The sequence below is a fragment of the Bemisia tabaci genome, chromosome 2 (genome assembly GCF_918797505.1).
Source record: "Bemisia tabaci chromosome 2, PGI_BMITA_v3".
Taxonomy (NCBI): Eukaryota; Metazoa; Arthropoda; class Insecta; order Hemiptera; family Aleyrodidae; genus Bemisia; species Bemisia tabaci.
In genome coordinates, this window is record NC_092794.1 from 34,949,882 (window position 1) to 34,967,082 (window position 17,201).

General features: G+C 39.1%; 1 protein-coding gene across 2 annotated transcripts in view; it reads right to left on the reverse strand.

Annotated features, from left to right (window-relative positions):
• Window positions 1-17,201, reverse strand: part of Inx2 (innexin 2) — a 109,926-nt gene extending 92,725 nt beyond the window's left edge. The window contains exons 1-2 of one of the 2 annotated variants that reach the window (XM_019056987.2): window positions 16,261-17,201; window positions 258-2,221 (exon numbers count right to left, since the gene is read on the reverse strand). In XM_019056987.2, coding sequence (XP_018912532.1) covers window positions 2,088-2,221; window positions 16,261-16,933 — 807 coding nt within the window. In that variant the 5' untranslated portion in view covers window positions 16,934-17,201 and the 3' untranslated portion in view covers window positions 258-2,087. Of the gene's footprint in view, window positions 1-257; window positions 2,222-16,260 lie in introns of those variants that run through there. The other variant, XM_072297209.1, reaches the window with a different exon arrangement.

Here is a 17,201-nt window from a genome sequence, read left to right on the forward strand (position 1 = left end):
TTAACAAAATTCCTACGTATAAAATGAAGAGCTATAAAAGTTCTATATTAAAAAACGTGAAGTATTTTTTCCTTTCTAATCTGTTTAGGGACCCCAAATGTAAGTATTCCTATAAACACCTTATTTTGAGGAAATAATGAAACCTTGGACGAATTTTCCCATATATGAAGTTCACATAACTTTTCCTTTCGTTACATTTTGCACAGTGGGTATTCTTAGTATTGATAAGGGGAAAAAATAACTCAAGAAACCAAATATCGTATCTATTTCTAATATATTACAAATTGAGGGATCAATAAAAATGTTCGGGTTATAAACCGAGCTATCACTTACATGGAATCAATAAATATCATACAAATAAAGGAAGGGGTGAATTGGAATGGAAAGTTTACAAAGTTTACGCAGTAAGTATGTTAGACTTTCTTATTTCTGCAGTCAAAGACATCAAGTCCTTTTCTAGAAAGATTCACTTTGTTTGTCACCACCAGCGCCTTCATAGCGCACTGTTCTGTTTTTTGTTTTAAGATGCCACGAGAGAGGAGGGGCATCCTTCGTGCCGCATTCGTTAAATGTAGAGTTAGATGATGATAGTGTTTAGAGTAGCTGTTAATGTAGATGTTAAATGTAAAATTCTACGTAGAGTTATGACATATGGTCGCTACATTTGTTGTCAGTCAAGTTTACTAGGGTTAATTTTCATAATTTTCTAAGTGATTTTCTAATTTCTGTTAAATACAACCTATCTTCATCCAACTAAAGTTGAGAGACACGCTGCATGTAACATCAAGCCTTAACCTTCTATTGGTAAAAACTTCAAGAGGAACCAGTCACTCTCTGGGCACAGCCATCATTCAAAATCTTAAACATCACTGTGGAAGCACTGATAGCGACATAAAAAATATACGTTGAAAGATCGAACTCTCACAGCAATATGGAATGAATCTATAAAAAATACGCACAATGTATAGCAAAGATTACAAAAGAATGGTAGTCAGAATAAGGGAGCAAAGGCCGCATTCCTCCTCACATTGCCATATGCTGACATAAATCGCCAAATTAACAGGATGGAAGTGGGGCTGCATTAGAGTAACATGAGATTCGTTTTGGAATAGCTTTGGTATTACACATATATAAACAGTTAATTTCAAATAAGGCAGAGCAGAAGGAAAGTAAAAAATAATTTAAACAAAAGAGAGTAATATACGTTGTGAACACTCCAGGGTGCCAGAGAAGGGATTAAGAAGTAAAAACATAGTGTGTCATGAGTCGCTTATACTTGACTTTCTATCTAAAAAAAAATGCATTGATTACAGCCTCTTGGTACTGTTGGTTTAGATATAGAATGTACACTAAGGAGAGAAATGAGAAAATGAGTTCTGTATTTCAGAGTGCCCGGCATGCTAGTGCATTATTAGAAATTACTCTTTTGATCAGGGTATGAACTAATTTCTAAAGATCGACCAGACTGGGATTCCGACGTACAAATGTTTTCCGGGTCTGAAATTAAAATAAGACTCAACATGGGTTGTAGATTCAATACGACAAGCACTAGTAAGGGATAGGTTAGTACAAGTATTACTATTTAATAAATGCGTTCAAGAACAGCTACCATTTACACGATAACAAATTGCATGATGTGTTGATGGTGACAAATTACTCAACGATTTTCTTTTTGGGTATGGCGGGGCGTAAGAGGGGGCGGGTTAAATGAGTGTTTTTGTTCATATAACTTAAATGGACATAACATCGACCAAGATTATCATTACGATACGCAGTTATAAGAAATGATACTTCTTCTTCAGCATTTGTGCAGTACTTCAACATGCACTAAAAAAACATTTGGGGCTCGGAAGGCATAGACGTATACGAAACTTCGGTTTTAATTTTTCATGCGTCACTTATTTCAATGGGCAAGAAAATGAACGAGAGCAGAGATTTTCTATTTAACATAAAGCGAAGCTCATAAGAAACAAAAACCGATAGTAGATTGTTATTTATACAAAGGAGCAAAAATTTGTACAGTTAGGTATACAATAATTGACGAAAAACCTTATGACATTAAAAGGCACTTAATTGTATGTACACTTTCACTTACAGTAGATATGAGAGATATGATGAGACATGATGCTCACATGAGCCAAGTAAAACAATGACGAAGTAAATAACTGCACAGTGAGCGCTGAGTGTGTCTTGTACTGGAGATGTATAAAGAAACGAACACCTAAAAATTACACAATTGCCAATGAGTAATTTTTCTGTCCACGTCCTTGGGGGGGGGGGGGGGGGTTGTAGGCAAGAAGTACTCAACACTCACAAGGGAAGGCTACCGATTGTCCCCCTCAGATCGGGTTCAAATTTGGCAGAGAGGTAGAATAGGTTAATATAAGAACCCGTATTTTTGTTAGGTGCCAATGCCCAGCCGTTTTTGAGTTATGAATTTTTGAAGTTGCCGTTTTTTCGTGTCAGCGACGCGCTCAAGTTGAGCCTACTGTGCGCGCACCTTTTAATGCAATCCGAATGTCTTACCGCTCAAGAGAGACAGTTGTCCAAGCGGTAGCGCGCTCGCCTATAGTGCTGCAGGTTCGGAGTTCGATACTTGTTCCGCGGGTTCGATTTTTAAAATTGATTATTTTGTTTTTTAATTGCTTCATCACAAGAAATTGTAAGTCACCTTGTAGACGTTGTGATGCTAATTATATTTTTTTCCTTTTTCGTCAAACACTCATTAAAAAAAATAAAAAAATAAAATGTACATAAAAAATAATTAGAATCATAACGTCTACAAGGTGACTTACAATTTCTTGTGATGAAGCGATTAAAAAACAAAATAATCAATTTTAAAAATTGAACACACGGAACAAGTATCGAACTCCGAACCTGCAGCACCATAGGCGAGCGCGCTACCGCTTGGACAACTGTCTCTCATGAGCAAAATGACATTCGGATCGCATTAAAAGGTGCGCGCACAGTAGGCTCAACTTGAGCGCGTCGCTGACACGAAAAAACGGCAACTTCAAAAATTCATAACTCAAAAACGGCTGGGCATTGGCACCTAAAAAAAAAATACGGATTCTTATATTAACCTATTCTACCTCTCTGCCAAATTTGAACCCGATCTGAGGGGGACAATCGGTAGCCTCCCCTTGTCAGAGTGAAACCCGATCGTAGTACCATGAGGTTGTTGGTTCTTCAGATATGTGCAGACAGAAGATAGTATTCTTTTCCACGTTGATAAAAACGCGACGGTTCTTAATGCCCACTCATCAAGGCTCTAATGATAAATAACTGGAATAATCCAATTTTAACGACAGGAGAGAAAATCTTACAGGGAAAAAATTGAGCTTTATTTCGTATTCTTGCACGAAGAGTTAATTTTATTGAGTTAAAAATGCAATCTAAGTTTCAAATAAAATTTGACCTCCAAAATTACTTCACCTGTCTTTTTTGTAAAATCATGGACAATTTTTAAATTGATCGTCTGGGAAACTTTCCTAAACAATTTTCTGCCTTTCAGTGCTTGTATAGAAAAATAGTTGACAATATTTATACTATAAAGGCATCATTTCAAAAGTCCATACTTCAATGATGAACCAAATTATGTCCTAAATATTACCTATTATAAATCTTAGAAATATGTGAACACTAATCAAAGTTCAAGAAATTAGAGCCATTAATGCCATCAATCTTAGCCACAGTAAACATCGTATCGACGGTGTAAGTCAGCAATCACATAACTCGTTTGCGGTGTCTGAAAATCTCCGCCTCTTTGTTATTTGTTTAAAGGAGACCAAATTGACATCATTCCTTGAAGATTTTGCAGAATTCATTTCGCACGGAGAAGAAAAATCACGGCAGTTTTAAAGAATTGCCGTTGAGGAGTTTTCCGTTCAAAAAATAAAGAATGATAGCAAGTCTGCGACGTCGCAAACCGAGGTATGTGATTGCCGACTCACACCGTCGATATAGCACTGCAGCTGGTGCTCCTGAAAGTTCGAATATAACCGATAGATCGGTGTAAACTTTATCTTTCTCTCTGATCTTCTCCTTTCGCTCATTTTAGTAAATCATAGATCTGTTTCCCTTCTGGAGTAAATCAGAATGAATGAATGTTCTTCTTAAAAGTAGGCACTTGTTCAACTTGAAACTGATTACATAGGCCTGATTGGTAGAGCAAGCAATTCCGACATAGAAGAAAAGTCAGTAACTTATGAGGGTTACTTTGAATGAAGTACCAGTTTCTAGAGCTATCAGGCAGTTAAACCTCTGGGCAATTCAATTTAAAGCGGGGTTCAAATTATTCAACTGAATAATTAAGCATTTCTCTTCACAAAGGTGCCATATTGGGCATCTTTTCATCATGTGTCTTTGATAAGTACAATGAGTATGATTGTTGTAGATTATTACACAGTTTAGAGGAAAAAATTGGCATATTAGTTAAAGACTCGTGTCTGTTAACATGCAGAAGATGAGAGGGGTTCATGGTTAAAAAGCTACTAAAAAATCTAAAACCACGGATGGGAGTAGCTCTTTTGCAAGAGAAAAAAATGTTAAAAAAATAAAAATAAATGAATATTACAATAAAAACTAATAGAAAAAATGGAGTATTGCTTTTAGAAAATACACAAGAAGCTCTGGGAGATGACAATAAAAACTTAGTAATGAGTTGAACAAAGAGTTAGTCGAAAAAAACTGCAAGGACCTTGCAACTAACAATACGTCATACAGGTTGTCCCAAAAGTCCGTGTCCCCCCCCCCCCTCGTAACTTTGGAACGGATAGAGATAGAAAAACGAAACTTTGGGAATGTTTCTATCTTAAAAGGGACCATCTTCTAGGGGGGGGGAGTCAAAATTTTTGTCCCCCACTCAGGGGGGGCGCGGGGGCCCCCAACTTTTTTTTTTCAAATGGTAACCCCTGTCTTGTGATACATCATTAGAAAGAGCATAAAAAACTAAACATTTTGGCGCAAATTTCAAACCAATATCTTAATTTTTGACCGAGTTATGATAGGTTGACCTATTTTGACCTTTGACCTATTTTCAAAAAATCATAACTCCGGTTCAAATTATCGTAAGGAAAAAAATAAAACGGGAAAATTTACCAAATTGTAAGCACTTTTAAGTAAAAATCACAGAAATTACTTCAAACTAATTTTAAGGGGGGTTTCGGACCCCCAAATACGTCATTTTAAAGGTCATACGATTTTCTCGCGAAATGAGCCAATTTTCCCTTTCTTTTCCTCAACATTATCTTAGTAAGTTCAAAATTAGTTCAATATTGCGTTTTCGAGTCCCCAAATTTCGAACAAAGTTTTTTTAAAAAAATGAAGTTTAAATGGTTGAATTGAATCACCTTAAATTTCGTTTTTAGAATTTTTCCCGAAATTTGGGGACTCGAAAACGCAATATTGAACTAATTTTGAACTTACTAAGATAATGTGGAGGAAAAGTAAGGGGAAATTGGCTCATTTCGCGAGAATATCGTATGACCTTTAAAATGATGTATTTGGGGGTCCGAAACCCCCCTTAAAATTAGTTTGAAGCAATTTCTGTGATTTTTACTTGAAAGTGCTTACAATTTGGTAAATTTTCCCGTTTTATTTTTTTCATTACGATAATTTTAACCGGAGTTATGATTTTTTGAAAATAGGTCAAATTTGACCTTTGACCTATCATAACTCGGTCAAAAATTAAGATATTGATTTGCGGTTTGCGCCCAAATCCGTAGTTTTTTATGCTTTTTCTAATGATGTATCACAAGATAGGGGTTACCATTTGAAAAAAAAAGTTTGGGGACCCCGCCCCCCCCCCCTGAGGGGGGGACAAAAATTTTGGCCCCCCTAGAAGATGGTCCCCTTTAAGATAGAAACATTCCCAAAGTTTCGTTTTTCTATCTCTAACCGTTCAAAAGTTACGAGGGGGGGTACGGACTTTTGGGACACCCTGTATGGGCCCATTTTGATCACAGCTCCAAAAATGTGGTCAATCTTATGTTTAAAAATAGATGAATATCGAAACCACCAACTAGTTAGTAGTTAGATGGGAAATGATACAATTAAAATCCACATACTAAAATGATGCCCTATATGCCACAAGTTTTGACCCTTATCAGACATGCTCCATATTTTCATGGATGATATAATAGCTCGAAAGACACTCCGCTACGGCTGTCATTATGGCGACCCTCCGGGGAAGGTGTCAACCGCTGCGGTGAAATCATTACCATGGTATAATGATGGAGACAGAATTTTGAAGCGGATTGTGAGATCTAATGGGTTTTCTCATTCATTTCCTAGAGGAATGGCGCTATGCGATGACACCCGAAAATATCCCACTTCAAAAATTAGTGAAATTTAAACCATTGATAGAGACTCGACTACAGACCTCCAAACACGTAATTATTTTGAGTAACGTGCAGGTGCGAATAAGATGATGAACTCGCTCACGAATTTAATGATATTATCATACCCACAGGCAATGATTTACGGAATGGTACAGCCCTCACATAGTCTTGGCGGCCACTTTAAAACTGATCAATTGTACAAAAAATGAAAAACTTGCAACCACTGTACATTCTAAGCTGATGGAAGGGTAGGGGCACAGGGTAGGGACTGAAAAGCTGTATCATTGAATACAAAATCAAAATGTATGAGGTATAAAAGGTTTAGGTTTGACACACTATTCAGAATTTAAGACACATAATCTGTTCGTACAACACCAAACAGACACAATTTTCAAAGTAATAGGTACAGAGGAACCAGGTCAAAATTGGCCATCCAAAACTACTCTAAAAAAAGAAAAGTACCTCCAGATAAATAAATTTGAATAGATTTAATTTTATTAGGGGAAGGGGGGTTGTTACATACCAAGCTTGGAAACTTGTTGATTTTTTCAAAAGGAAAAGGGTACGTGCATGAAGGGTAAATTTTCGCTCGCCGTGAATGCTTTTTAACTTGCCACGTTCTATCACTAGACAATGTCCGTCACCGCTGATAGTATGAGGCCTCAAAAAAGTTTGGGGGCGACGCGACAAAGAGTCAGAACTCGAAATCGGCAAAAGTTAAGCGAATTTTCAGCTTGAAAAATAAAACGCATGTGGCGATTGAGACAGGCGTTTTTGGCGTGACAAAGGCATTCAGAAAATGTATGACATGATAGGATTTGGTCAACTTAAGGTCAGCGGGCTGATTAATATAAGTTTAAAACAGCCCGATAAGACATCGAATTGCGATATATTTCACGGTTAAGGGAGGGTTATGTCGTGACTTGTCAGGCCGACAGAGTTTCAATGATCCTGGGCTGGTCTCGTCTCCGAGGCGCCGGAAAGATATCAAAAATACTGATTTTTCCGCGCTTTGGCCAATTCCGAAAACAGCCCATTTTTTACCTTGATGAGAAACTGATATGTTTTTCCTGACTCGCAAGTAGCCTACCTCGCTCTTTTAACGTATGCTGGGGAAATGTTTCGGTCGAGAGTTGTGGGAGCGAAAAGGAGCGACGATTGGGAAAATCGGCTACTTCAGAATGCGCGCGCGGTACATCTTGTGGGGTTCTCCCGCACGCCAGACATGGAACACCTTTACAGCCAGAGAGTGGCTAGAGTCCACTCGTGATTCGCTAAGTTATCTTATGCTTAACGGGACTCTTGCGATACCAAAAATTGCCAAAGTCACATGCAAACCGTTCGAAAGTACAGATATTGGGTTTTATTTGTCTGTGTGATCATCATTCAAATCTCAGAGGTAGAAGTATTCACTCAGTATTGCATCCAATTCAGTGCAGTACATTTGAAAACGTATTATTAACTTAAGTCTCTACTATGACAAGGTTGCTAGTAGGTGGAGCAGGTGACAAACATCAAAGGTTGAAAAAAACCTCTTCTCACTCACCCCCACCCCACCATCTCCCACCTGGGGGTCGCAGCCATGTTTCTTTTTTAATCCTAGGAGTCTCCATGAGGCCCAGTGGACCTACTCCTTTCCTTAAAGCTTTGTTTTGATGACGTATTTCGTAAACTGTTTACGGATTTCGTTAGCGGTTGACGAACGAAATTTTTCTTTCATAAAGGTACTCTAGTCAGACTTGTCTCGTTACGCAGAGTTGTCATATCTACCCCGGCTCGTGCAGGAGCTCGTAACCGAGCGTACTCGTGTATGTTATCGGCTGGCGTGATGCATTCGTGCTCTGGACAATTTTTCGTGCCGAAGAATAAATACGCAGAGAACATCTCAAAACAGCGCTGAGATGAAAATTCATTGTGTGAGGACTAGTAGTACAGCACACACGCTATTCGAGACCGGAGGACACACGACAACACTGCGAGACTGGTCGAGGTATGCGATTCCGAGAATTGAGAGGGAGGGGACGTTTTCCGACTGATCAATGCCGCGCAAGCAGTTTCTAATAGCCGAGTTTCCCGACCTTCGCTTCTTTTCGTTCTCGTAACTCGCGACCAACAAAGTCCCTAGCACACAGAAAACGAGAAAGGGGAGCTTTTAGTGAGTCAGGAAGAACAAATCGGTCATCAGAATAAAAAATTGACTATTTTTGGAAGTGGCCTAGGCGCAAGAAGAGGATTACTCACTTGAACGTTACTCATTCTTTGGTTAGACGCGTTATCCTCGTGCGACCATCCTCGGTGGCTGCGCTCAATCGCCGAAGATGGCCGCACGAGGCGACCGCGACGCGGCCGACCAAACAATAAGTAACGTGCAAGTAAGTAATTCAATTATTGGAACTTATTAATTATTGGAAGTTCTCGTGCAAACCTTAACCTCACCGTTGAGTAAATAAAGGCGTCTTTTACATAGCGTTCCGGCGCGGCGCCTCGAAGACGAAATCCTAACTCTGTCAAGTTGCGCATTTTTTGAAGACTCTAGTCACGTTCAAAACGTCAGTCTAAACCGCCATTTTCAATACTTCTCACTTCTCAGGTTGAAAATTCGTTCGAATTTTGACGATTTTGAACTATTGTGGATTCTCTGCGAATCTCCTGTGAGGACAAGGCAATGATAATTATCGATAACGAAGTGTCCGGGATCAATAGTAATAATAATAATAATAATAATAATAATAATAATAATAATAATAATAATAACAATAATAATAATAATAATGATAGAATGAATATTAAACCTGCATTTTTTGTAAACCCCGAAAAAAAGACGTTAAAGTGAGCAATGCCTCATAGTTTAAAAAAAAACAATCGTCCTCTTCCCCCCCCCCCCCCCTCTGCAGGAAAAGCTCTCATTAACTGGATTGAAAACTTCATCTAACTGAATCGGCTCAGCAACTTTGAGGAATCCAATGAAATCAGTATTGTGAAATCCTCAAAATTCAGATTGGGGGGAATCCTAGGGTGAGCCAAAAAACAGACTTATTCAAAAATCAAAAGGAAATAATGTGGAAAAGTTGTGTATGACGAGTTTTGCACTACCTAAGAGGCATCAGGAAGGTATAACAAAGGTAAAGGTAATACTATTATCAAGTTTAAAGCGATCTTCTCTTGCCTCTGAAAATGAGCTGGTATAAAACACGACGTCAACAAAATAATTATTGCTCCATTATCATCTAGGTACAATAGACAGAGTCTAAGAAAACTAAAGACCGAAGTTTTTGGTTATTGCGAAGTCACTCCAAAAAAATTTCGAAATTCGCTGCAAAGTCGATAAATATCGTGTTCTTTGATTCTCCTAGAGTTTGCTTAAGAACAGACTAAGCGTCAAAGATTTTCATCCTACAGGGTGTCTCACGAAAAAGGAGCCACCTGGGATATCTGGCGAACGGGTTGGAATTTCGAAAAACGGTAAAAGAGGTGTTCGTTTATATCGTGGGGGACACCTCTCGACGTATTTTAAATTTTCCCGAAATGCGGTAGGGGCGCGGGGCGGGGGTGCCCCTCCCGTAAATCGAACTTTTCAAATGGCACTCCCACATTTTTATTTCAGAAATAGATTCTACGCAAAAAGAACAAGCCACCCTGTCCAAACCGGATGAAAATCGGACCATTTTTCAGCGATTGGCAGAGGTTGAAACATTTTTCGAACGCTCTTTTCAAAAAATCCCCACGCCGAATGGGATTGCCGTATCAAACCAAACTCTCCGACAAAAAAACTCTTAAGCAGTGCCCTTTCGATAAAAAAGAAAAAAATATACTGTACTCGAAAACTGGAGCACGCGGAGCCCTTTTCTTCGACATTAAGATGCGATTTACCGAACATTTCCGAGGGGCGCTCATCGGGAGGGAGTACTAAGTTTTGGACACGAATCAGTATTCTTTTTTCTGAAATATAAGAAACCAAATCCATAGAGAAACAGCTAAATAGAAAAATAAATTGATTACCTTTTTTTAGGTGAGTGTCAATGATTTGAGCCGCACCTGATGTTTTCATGAATGTTTAAAATCAGTTGTTACTCGCCAGAACATTTATTTTCAAAGAGGAGAAGTTTAAACTTTCCGTTTATTCTTCAACGGTCATTTAAAACCAACTCCAGAAAATTGCCACGCACCGCGGGAAAATAGCGTTCTTAAAAACATCAAGGTCCGGCTCAAATCATTGAGACCCACCTGAAAGAAGGTAATCCATTTATTTTTCTATTTAGCTGTTTCTCCATGGATTTGGTTTCTTATGCTTCAGAAAAAAGAACACTGATTCGTGTCCAAACTCCCTCCCGATGAGCGCCCCTCGGAAATGTTCGGTAAAACGCATCTTAATGTCGAAGAAAAGGGCTCCGCGTGCTCCAGTTTTCGATTACAGCAGATTTTTTCTTTTTTTATCGAAAGGGCACTGCTAAAGAGTTTTTTTGTCGGAGAGTTTGGTTTGACATGGCAATCCCATTCGGCGTGGGGATTTTTTGAAAAGAGCATTAGAAAAAAGTTTCAACCTCTGCCAATCGCTGAAAAATGGTCCGACTTTCATCCGGTTTGGACAGGGTGGCTTGTTTTTTTTTTGCGTAGAATCGATTTCTGAAATAAAAATATGGGGGTGCCATTTGAAAAGTTCGATTTACGGGAGGGGCACCCCCCGCCCCTCCCGCAGTTTGGGAAAATTTAAAATACGTCAAAAGGTGTCCCCCACGATATGAAGGAAAACGTAAATGGTATGGCCACGTCTGGAGAATGGCGGGAGATGGGTTACCGAAGAGGGGCCGACATGGGATTCCTCTTGGAAGTGAGCACAGGGGGCGCCCAATGATAGGGCGGCGGGATGGGAATGAAGCAGACGTGTTAAAGAGTTCTATGCCCGAAGGGTTGTGGTGCAGTTGGGGACGGTGATGGTGAATCCTTGGCCCTCTATTATCGATAGAACGCCAAGGAGTGCTATGAAGCGACGTGTATACATATGCATACAGATTATTGAGAGACCCCTTGTTATCCCGTACCTTTCTTGGCAGGAGTCTTCCTTCCTAGAGAAAGCTCTCAGGGAGCTCTTACATATGTCAGGGATTAGCGATTTCAGTACTTATCGCAGTGTAAAATTTCGCGAGAAACAAGATGATACCACTGGTTTTCTCTGAAACGAACTTCGAAGCTCAAAAAAGCTCTCAACGTTAAGCCCTTAGTGGAGGGGACCCCCCCACGCTACGTTAAGAGACCGCATCTATATCCAGTCTAACTCTCCATGCACAGATAAAGAGCGAATACCTACACTGATAAGTTTACCATGCTAGCAGCTTTAGGGTCCCCAAACAAAGTGGCATCCCTGCTGATGTCTTTGATCCCTAAAACTGTGCATGGAGAGTTTGACAAGGTATGGTGGTGGACTCTCAACGTGCGTGGCGGATGCCCTCCGTTACGGCCTCAATTTGGAGTGTTTTGTTGAGCTTAGGCCTTCGTTTCAGAGAAAACCAGTGGCATCATCGTGTTTCTAGCGAAACACGATGATGCCACTGGTTCCCCAATTTACTCTGAAAGAATCGCTTAAATCGTTAACTTCCGACGTGCGCAAGTTCTCAATTTTCTGAAACATAACTGACGGAATAAACTTGGCAACGTAAAATACGACTTAGCAATATTCACAGAAATAAGATTTGAGTAGTCCCACGACATTTTGAGACTGGTGCGCGGAGATATGCCAGTTAGATCTTCACGGGTGAGCCCTTGCGGTTCTTGTGTGATCAGTCCTTTATACCCTTTGATTCAGAGTTTGATACGAAACAGGAGAAAGAACTTGAAAAGGAAGAACGTTATGTGACACATTGCCAAATCACAGAATCAAGTTGGGGTTAAGAGCCTTGATCACACAAAAACTGCAAGCCCAGGGTTTCCGCAAGTAACTCATATTCAAATTCCCAACTTCTTTTTATTTTCCTTTACTTCAAAATTTTCGAATGCCCTAACTATCCCTGGCCCTCGTACCAAACTTCCACTGAGATTGTTTATTTTACGAGGACTTCTGTTTCTATGGACCGATTGAACAATAACGGAGAAACTAAAAATTATATGACAACCACTGCGATGTACCTGCTGCTGGGTTGGGCCAGATAAAGTTGTAAGCTTGGTTACAAGGCGCTTGAATTATGGTCCATCCTGTATATCACAGCACTCAATGTACCGCAACACTCCACATATCAAAGGATTCGTCACCATATATCACAGGAGTTGTAGTTTCTCCATTACTGCGCAAACGATGCACCATGCTGTTTGACATTGCTCACAAAATTCCTTAACTTCTTCAGGTCGCCATATTCCCTATCTTTCCAGGTTTTCCAGACGACCAGAAACTCTGAAGCACTCCCTTGTGAAGATACGATAGGCTTGACTTTTTGTGCAAGTCTTAACATGGTGTGAGACATCTCAAATCTTACAGCTACGGTTATGCCTGAAATCAGGCAACGCCAAAACAGTGTAGCCAAATCGTATTTTACGTTGATAAGTTTGTGCAGTCTGGAAATTTTGGGAAAATAGTGTTTGAAGAGCTTTCTTAAGGAAGAAAAACTAATGATAGAAGCGGTGGCGGTGACAAAACTTTTTTTTTTTTGAACCTTCATACTTATCTTCGCGAATTTATGAGCAAAGGAGATAAACTTGGTGTTAATCAATGGAGAATAAGATTTTATATCAAACGCAAGAGAAATCAGCTCTCTGACTGCTTTAGTTTAAAACTTGCAGTTCTAATCTTAGTTATATTAGGACAGCCTTTGTGCAATATTGCTTCATAAAAGCAAATAGAAAAATGACAATTTGTGAGTTCCCATGGAAATCACAACAGGAACTCATAAAAACCACAACATAGAGGCTGCTCATGATTCTTTTGATCTAAATTTACACTTGTAACAGGGGAGGTCTGCATAAATATGTGCTGGATTTTGATAGAACTTTACTTAAAATCAAATGCTTAGCTACAGAGCAAATCTTAAGTTCTACAACTTTGCTAGAGATTTTAACTTTCATCAACATATGATTTGTGACTGACTAGGTTTTGTCGTGTATCTCATGCTTAATTGAATAAACTTACTGGTACGAACATACTGAACATAATGTTACTTTGAGGATCAAAAGGAGGCTGTAAGGACTAAAATAGGTGAAGATATCGCTCAAGTGAAAATTGGAGCTCGAAGAAAAAAATCATAAAAACCCCATGCGCTCAAAAGTTGGCTCTCATTTTAAACTTTGACAAAAGCAAGCAAGCTGGGTCCTGCACATCCATATGTTGATAGAATATATCCTGAGTAAAAGATAATTCATAAGAACAGAAGATGACCAGTTTCTTCAAGAGATTAAAAGGAAACAGATCTTGCACACATTTGATTGCTTCCATTGTGTGGTCATTAGGATTGACAATAATTACGACAATGAAATTGCAGTTATGACTGCATATGCTATATCATCAGACAGGAGAGATTCTAAAGGTACTGGGGAAAATTAATTCTATTAATTAAGAATCTTCGGCATTAAAGACTGCAAAAATGTCTTGCGCTAGCTCCGAGGATTTGAAGGAAATTCTTCACGTCTTACGAAAGCTGAAAGATGCATGTTTACTGGACTTATCTACACACACTCTCTGAGTTACGAAACAAGGTCAAGATAGATAATAGAGGGCACCAGAGGTGCCAATTCACTCGCGGCAGTAACTATTTTCCCTTTATAAGTCATATGCCTGGCTTTTGCTAAGCTGGTGTGTAAGAGTGTTGCCTACTTAAATTACACTGACCTACATGAAAAATGTGATGAACTGAATCTAATGGCTTCCATGACACAGCTTCAGGAGTCAAATGGTGCTTGCGCTGCGCTTTTCTGGCAGAAAATGGAAAATTCATTCAAGAATGGTGCCTTTGCACAAGTCCATCCTGTTGACATGAAAAAAGAACTGATTCTCTTTCAGATGTGATTCAGAGTCTGCCATACCTGGTGCTTACAAATTGTAGTTTTGTTAGAAAGTAATTTCAGACCAAAAAATTTTCAAAAAAGATTTATATAACTTTCCCTCCAAACTTAATCCCTATGACCCCCTTTCAACCATTACATTGCTTTGTATCATGTAGTTTTGTTGCTTTGCATGTTTTCTAATTTCTAAGTGCTTTGGTTTTGTGCCTGATAATGATCCAGCAAATTGAAAAGCTTAGCACAGCAAAACATAGCAAATGGTTAGAAACAAATAAAACGAAAGGTATCAGGCTATCAGTAACGAGAGGCTACTCATACTTATTTCATTACTTTCATACATACCTATGACAATATGTTTCAATGATTAAATTTTATCTCCCTCAATCTACTTCAGAGGTGTTTCTAGCGGCCTATATTTGTCTCTTTCAAGCCCTGCAGACTTGATGTTTTGAAAAAGTTCTAAAATGCTACCACCTGATAATTTTATTTTGAGCAGTCAAAAATTTCTTTTGTAGGTAAGTAATCCCATAAGAGCCTATGACATCCTAAAACCGTCAGGTATTTCCTAATTTACAAGCAGTCATGGGCAATCAAGGGGGTAGTGGCAGTAGACAATTTAGGTTCAAACTTATGCTTCAAAAGGAGCTGACGAATGAGAACCTCAGCTACTCTCTTCTTCAGAACACTTTCCATGAATGCCAATGAAAGCATGAATCAAAATTTACCCAGATTAAAGATGTGCAGTTACTTATGAAAGTGACATTCAAAAATTAAAAAGCATCAGCACAAAATTGCCTGATCTTGCTATCTACAGATGACAGGAAAAGAGAGGCAAATTATGAAACGTGAGGCAGATTTAGGGATAAAAAGTTACCATAACCTCAAGAGAGTGGTCGCACAAGTTAGCAGGTTTTGAATTGTCACAAATGAGGCGAAGCACCAAGTCTGCGGTGAAGCAGAGATTTGGAACCCAAAAATCAGACATTTCTGAACTTCTGGCATCCTTGAGTGCAGGTCGACTGAGAACTACAATCTCACATTGGGTTACGAGAAATTTAAAATACAACCGGCTGCTGAAGCGTAGGCATCTACTGCGATGTATCACAGACTAATTTACAATATCAGAATAAATCACAATCAAGGTACTTTCCATTCAGACACTAGGTAAGTATTAATAGTAGTCTATCAAACAGGGAGGCAACAATTTGTAGTAAGCAATCACTAGAAGTTACTTGTGAATACCTTGTTAACACCAATAGATGAGAGATGATCTTCTACAATATGTAATGCAATGCTCCGAATACATGAAATATTTAACCTAAAATATAAGACACTCATGGTATTGAGAGGGCCCTGCTTAAAGAGAGTGGATAAGTTCAGTTGATTTGGAGTGGTTCAACCATTGAACAAAAGCCTTTCCTTGATGCTTACAGGTCGAGTATTGTCTTCAACAATAATAATAGAATGAAGGGAACGAGATAGGCAATAGGAGGCACTGGAATGATGTTACGGGGGCTTATGAATTAACTTTAGACTGTTTCTTTGCCTTCCAGTTTTTTAGCTAAATCAGCAACTAATTCTTTGTAAATGAGAGGATCAATATTTTTACCTAATTGATAAAGTACAAACCAGTCTCCAATTTGACATTTTCTTGCTATTGTCTCAATTTGATCTTGGGGAGCAAGCCTAGATCGTGCTCGCAGTAAATACAACCTTGTTTGAGGCCCGAGAATTACTATGGCTCTGAAAATTAGAGCTAATCCAGTTAGAACTGTTAGAATGATAAACCAGAACCATAGGAAAACATAGATTTTCTCATTGACTATATTTAAAGGAAGCACACATAAACCATCGAACTTCTGGACAGTACCTGAAGGACCATACTTGTGGAATGTGCATTTGGTTAGCTTAGGAAATACTTTGTTCATAGGATTACCTTTGTCATCAGGCTCCATTTCAGTATACTTCAGAACATCAGAGCCGTACGAACTAAATTCTCCATCCAAAAAGTAATCCATGAAGTAGATTTGAGCGATGACGTTGATGAAATTCAACACTTCACAGATAAAAAATCGAACGGCATAGAAGTTTTGGGTGTGTAGATTTGTGGCGAAGTAATCCACTAATAACTTCTTGCGTTCATTTTTACAGTCCTCACTCACCACAGGGCAGTTGAGATCAAGTACAAGCATTTTGATCCGACCACCTTCCCAGGTTTTCCATAAATACCTCGGTACATAGAAAAGCATAGCTTGGAAGAAAAGCACAAAGCACACCCATTGGTAATATTGATGATATTTCACTTCATCTTCGCCTTCCACGTGACTGGCAACTCCAGGTTGCAATACGTCTTTCCCGACGCGACCACCAAGCCTATTTGGAATAGTAAAAGTTGAATGGATCCAACAGTACGTATCCATAACACTCAAAGGAATTTCATCCACGATGCAATCAATAGGATCACCGATATATTGTCGGGAGGTAACCAGTAACGAAAACGCTATTAGAATAATTACCGTGGCTTTGTAATGTAAGCGGAATATGTTGTTGTCGATGCATACTTGGTCTATTTTCAATAGCCCTTTCACGGAGCCGAACACGTCGAACATGGTGGTTGAGATTTAAAATTAATCACTTGACAAGAGATAAATGGTAAATGTGTATAAGAATGGTTAAAATGGATTGAAAACAGTGAGAAAAACACACATTCGATTACTTGATCCCGAAGCAATCTGTTCAACAAGCCCGATCCAGCTGATTTCACGTCAACACTGCTAAATTCCACACATTGCCATCTCACTCATCTCAGTTCGTATATGTAGCTGCAGTGGTGCAGTTAGAGGCTGGCCAGGGCTACACATCCAGCCATCCAGAGGG